The following is a 5,785-nucleotide window of genomic DNA, read 5'->3' on the forward strand; positions in this document are numbered from 1 at the left end:
CAATGCTCTTAGCAACAGAGGTAGGCATGAGTCGTTATCACATTGTTTTTGTGCTTATATGTCAGGTGATGAGCTATTCGTGAGTGATGTAATGCTCATTTTGGTAATAGTATAGAACACCACGCTCTCCATTTACTCCAATATAATGTAATCCTGCGGGTCTCACCTTCTTGCACAGTAATTAGGTGGTTATTTAAATTCTGGGAAAGCAATAATTAGCAAGATATGTTGAAGAGGGGAGAAGGGGTTATGAAAAGAAAATAGCTCGGTTTCCTCACTATACGACATGGAACTGACGTCAACATAGTCAACCAAACAGATCGTGTTGCCAGGGTACATAAACAGAAGTTCGTGATGCCAGCGTACATTTGATATACTGTATATTCAATATATACTTAATCAAGAATTGTGATTACTCAAAAGTGTCACTATTTGTAAATTGCATATTTTAAGGACACTTTTGAGTAATTAATCCATTTTTAATTAAGTATATTTTGAATATACAGTAAATCAAATGTACGCTGGCATCACAAACTTCTGTTTATGTACGCTGGCATCACGAATTCTGTTTGGTTGACGATGTTGACATGTCAGTTCCAAGTCGTTTAGTGAGGAAACCGAGCTATTTTCTTTTTATAACCCCTTCCCCCCTCTTCAACATATCTTGCTAATTATTGCTTTCACAGAATTTAAATAACCCCCTAATTACTGTGCAAGAAGGTGAGAACTGCAGGATTCCATTATATTGGAGTAAATGGAGAGCGTGGTGTTCTATACTATTACCCTCATTTTTACTTATTTAACAACATTTCCTTAATAATAATGTACCAGGTAGGTACAGTACATAAGGTGTCTTCATTACCTGTAAGCACAAGCAAAAGTGATTTTTATGTCTGTATACTGTACTGCAGTGATTCTCAACCAGTGTGCCAAGGCACAATATGCCACAACTAATTCAAGCAGTATGGTGATATTTACTGAAGTAAAATAAGTTCTTATTTATACCCGGTATTTTTTTATGGCTGTAGTTCTATCTTATAATTACATGTATACCCTTTTAAATTTTGCCAAGTATACTGTATGCTGTGGTATTCTTACGAGATCTTAAGTGTGCCATTGGTAAAAAAAGGTTGAGGCATTTGCTGTACTTAGTTTACTTAGGCAAGTTATTTTATTGGTTTCTGCTAAATGTGTTACTTGAAAGGTTATGTGAAGCTGCCTAGAGATATTATGCTTAATGCAGTAAAAGATTATACAATTTTTTAAGTAAAAACAGATGAGAATTATGCCTGGACATGGTTTGAGTGAATTACTTCATGATTTTTTCTTTTTCCACAGGCTGTCCTGTGCCTTCTCACCTGCAGGTCCTAATTGGATTGAGATACATTGCCACTGGAAATGACCAACTTGGTATCTCTGATTGGTGTGACGTATCACAGTCTTTTGTTAGTAGATGTGTTGGCAAGGTAGCATATGCAATTGGAAGTTTGTGTGCAGAGTTCATCAAGTTTCCAGACCAAGATAATATCACCAGGATTAAGCATGAATTTATGACTATAGCTGGAATGCCAGGTGTAATTGGGTGCATTGACTGCACTCATATTGCAATTGAGATGCCAAGTCACCCGCGTCCTGAAGTTTTCCGTAACAGAAAAGGTTATTTTTCCTTTAATGTACAAGCAGTCTGTGGTCCTCAGTTGCAGCTCTACAACATTGTAGCTCGGTGGCCTGGCAGTGCACATGACAGCAATATTTTTGAAAATAGTCGACTCTGTCAGGAACTCGAAGATGGTATTCTGCCTGGACACTTGTTGGGTGACAGTGGCTATCCATGTCGTGAATATTTGTTGACTCCTCTGACAGCTCCTCATGGCCGTGGAGAGAACCGCTATAATGCTTCTCACATAAGAACGCGAAACAGTGTTGAGAGAGCCTTTGGACTATTAAAAAGAAGATTTGCTTGCCTTGGAAAGAAAATGAGGACTTCTATGAGAAACACCAAACACATAATTGTTGCTGCCGCAGTTCTCCACAATTTGGCCATCGCCTACAGAGTACCTGAGCCAGATAATGTAATTCATGAACTTCATGATCCAGATGACCCAGAAGCCCAAGGAAACATACAAGAGGATGAATTGAGGCAGCAACCTCAAGCAATGAGAAATATCCAAGGAGTCTTCAAAAGACAGCAAATCATCAGAGAATATTTTGCTTAGGAAAAAAATAATCACCACCACTAGGCTTAAAGTTACCAAAAACCAAATTCAAAGTATGTATATATGGTACAGGTTTGGAAAATAAACCAGAAACAGTTATTTGTAATTTTAATTTCCACAAAAATATACAGTACAGTAGTCAAAATACATTGCAGACTAGAACACAATGCATAATTTCATCACAACCGAAATATATATAATACTATATTGCACTGAAAAAACTTGAAGTAACATTGGATCAGTTTAAGGCATCGAGTTTATCACAAATTCTTTTGGTCACCTGTCCTAGTTCCCCTGTTACTTCCAACATTTTCTTGCCCACATCAACCCAGATTTGATGAGCCTGAAGACAAAGGTTTGCATCCTCATTTTCCTTTTTAATTTTTTTTAGTTTTTCTCTCTTAATTTCAATATCTAGGCTCTTAACTTCAATATCTAGGCTGAGGCTTTCCATCGTCTTTTCATGCTCCTTCCGTTGCATCTCAAGAGATGCTTCAAAGCTGGCCTCCTGAGTGAACTTTCTTGTTCGTCGGCGCTTTCGGGCTGGGGTAAAATTTGATTGGCCAGGTGTTGGTGTGTATTCTGTTGGGGTGTCTCTGGCATTGAACTGTATAGAGGTGGGTGTATTTGTTTGAGTATCCTGTGTCATGTTAGCTTCTTGAGAGGAGACTTTGCCAGCTGGTGTGCTCTGTGTTGTGTTGAATTCAGTTGAGGTGAGTTTGGGAGGTGTTGTGATGGAGTGTATAGAGTTGTTAGTGTGCTGTGCCATTATTTGAGAATCAAACCTTATCTCACATTTTTGCCCATCATTTCTGATACCAATCACAGTATGTGGTTGTCCTGAAAAGACAAAAAAAAAAAAAAAGTTATGCTATGATTGTACTGGAGAACATTACTTTTGCAAACTGTGGGGCTACTAATTCCTCCTAATTCTATAAAAGATTCCATAAAAGTAAAGCAAATATTTAAGTGATGAATAATTTACCTAATCCTAACAATTACACAGTTGTGGGTCACACCATGTTAGACATGATTCTTGGGTAATAGTATAGAACACCACGCTATCCATTTACTCCAATATAATGGAATCCTGCAGTTCTCACCTTCTTGCACAGTAATTAGGGGGTTATTTAAATTCTGGGAAAGCAATAATTAGCAAGATATGTTGAAGAGGGGGGAAGGGGTTATAAAAAGAAAATAGCTCGGTTTCCTCACTAAACGACTTGGAACTGACACGTCAACATCGTCAACTAAACAAAATTCGTGATGCCAGCGTACATAAACAGAAGTTCGTGATGCCAGCGTACATTTGATTTACTGTATATTCAAAATATACTTAATTAAAAATGGATTAATTACTCACAAGTGTCCTTAAAATATGCAATTTACAAATAGTGACACTTTTGAGTAATCACAATTCTTGATTAAATATATTTTGAATGTATAGTATATCAAATGTACGCTGGCATCTCGAACTTCTGTTTAGTTGACTATGTTGACGTCAGTTCCATGTCGTTTAGTGAGGAAACCGAGCTATTTTCTCTTTATAACCCCTTCTCCCCTCTTCAACATATCTTGCTAATTATTGCTTTCCCAGAATTTAAATAACCACCTAATTACTGTGCAAGAAGGTGAGAACTGCAGGATTCCATTATCTTTATAAATTGATAGGTAGGGGATATGCGTAAAACAAGTGACTTCCTCTCAATTTTATGGGAAAAAAATTAATAGAAACAAAACATTTGTATGAAAATCAGTAAAATATGCAAAACATCCAAGCAGAGCTTTCTGTAGAATTATCAAAGTAGGACTTACCAGTACTCTGAAGTGCATCACAGTCCAGTTCATTCTCCTCACCATCAAGGTCATCACTTATGATAGTAAGGATTTTAGCAGTCTCTTCATCTTCAGGCTTAGGAGGAGCACCACCACCTGTCCTCATAGTCTCTCGCTTATAGGCTGCATGCTGTTTCTTTGCTCTGAAATTTTTACAACAGTTCAGTGGTTAAATGAATATCTTTGTTCCAAACAATTAGGCTAACCAGTATATAGCCTGAAATTAAGACCAAACAATTAGGCTAACCAGTATATAGCCTGAAATTAAGACCAAACAATTAGGCTAACCAGTATATAGCCTGAAATTAAGACCAAACAATTAGGCTAACCAGTATATAGCCTGAAATTAAGACCAAACAATTAGGCTAACCAGTATATAGCCTTAAATTAAGAACAAAAGCCAAGCAATTAGGCTAACAAGTATATAGCCTGAAATTAAGACCAAATAATTAGGCTAACCAGTATATAGCCTTAAATTAAGAACAAAAGCCAAGCAATTAGGCTAACAAGTATATAGCCTGAAATTAAGACCAAACAATTAGGCTAACCAGTATATAGCCTTAAATTAAGAACAAAAGATAAGCAATTAAGCTAACAAGTATATAGCCTGAAATTAAGACCACACAATTAGGCTAGCCAGTATATAGCCTTAAATTATGAATAAAAGCCAAACAATTAGGCTAACCAGTATGAAGTCTGAAATTAAGAATAGTACAAACTGCAATGAGAATTATTTATTTGCTCAGCCTTTGAAAAGTATGTTATTCCTTACATATAGCCTAAATAAAACTCATCCTCGCCAATCCCTAAGCTGATGCTTGCTTATGTATGCAGGAAGTAGGTCAAGAGTACTATTACTTTAATGTGTTTATGAATACTTACTTTCCTTTTGCATTCTCCCAGACTTTCTTCAGCTGTTGCTGGCTTCTTGGTGGTCCATAACCAGCAGCATTAAATAAGCTAGTGACTTCTTCCCATGCTGCTTTTTTTCGATGGATGATGCGGAAGTCATGGCTCTTATTGAATAAAATCTCGCTCCTTTCCTCTATCAAGGTCACCAGCATTGTTTTCTCACTTGCAGTTATGTATCTTGCTCTTATACAATCCTTTTCTGCTATTTCCACTGTCTATATGTCGTCACTAACTCGTTGAAAGAACAGGAATGGACGACACACGTGTACCCAACTTAGTAAATATCCTCACACAGAGTTGCCAGGTTCGCCTTTTTTTCAGGCTAAAAACTTCAAATTTGGCCCTTTTTGAAATTTTTTAGCCTTTAGCAATATCATAAAAAAGGTTGGCCTTAAATGCTATAATATTGGGTTTTTTTTTACTCTATGGATTGACCTTTTAAATCTGCAGTTGATCAGAAGTTTGACTTTTCTTACTTAGAAAACCTGGCAACTCTGCCTTCACAAATGTAAACAAAACGTTCTTCCAGCATACCAACTGTAATTGGAGGCCCTATATTTTCTCTTAGCATACGGCCGTTAAGCGTATATTTCGTATTTTCATTTTCCCTGTGGTTCTTCTGCATCTGAGCATCACGTTTTCCTGTGATTTTTACGCACACACACACACACACATATATATATATATATATATATATATATATATATATATATATATATATACATATATATATATATATATATATATATATATATATATATATATATATATATATATGTGCGTGTGTGTGTGTATATATATATATATAAATATATATATCT

At 36.2% G+C, this 5,785-nt stretch overlaps 1 protein-coding gene and 1 pseudogene across 1 annotated transcript in view; one reads left to right on the forward strand and one right to left on the reverse strand.

The window, feature by feature from the left end:
* The window catches only part of LOC137637795 (putative nuclease HARBI1), a 3,485-nt gene extending 1,109 nt beyond the window's left edge, over positions 1–2,376 (forward strand). Inside the window, exons 2-3 of the mRNA XM_068369909.1 lie at positions 1–20; positions 1,339–2,376. The exon at positions 1–20 is cut by the window's left edge and continues 183 nt beyond it. Of these exons, the coding sequence (XP_068226010.1) occupies positions 1–20; positions 1,339–2,216 (898 nt within the window). The 3' untranslated portion in view covers positions 2,217–2,376. The remainder of the gene's footprint in view (positions 21–1,338) is intronic.
* Positions 2,377–2,515: 139 nt separating this feature from the next.
* Positions 2,516–5,156, reverse strand: LOC137637796 (uncharacterized; annotated as a pseudogene).
* Between the last annotated feature and the right edge of the window lie 629 nt (positions 5,157–5,785).

The sequence above is a fragment of the Palaemon carinicauda genome, chromosome 3, assembly GCF_036898095.1.
Source record: "Palaemon carinicauda isolate YSFRI2023 chromosome 3, ASM3689809v2, whole genome shotgun sequence".
Lineage (NCBI taxonomy): Eukaryota > Metazoa > Arthropoda > Malacostraca > Decapoda > Palaemonidae > Palaemon > Palaemon carinicauda.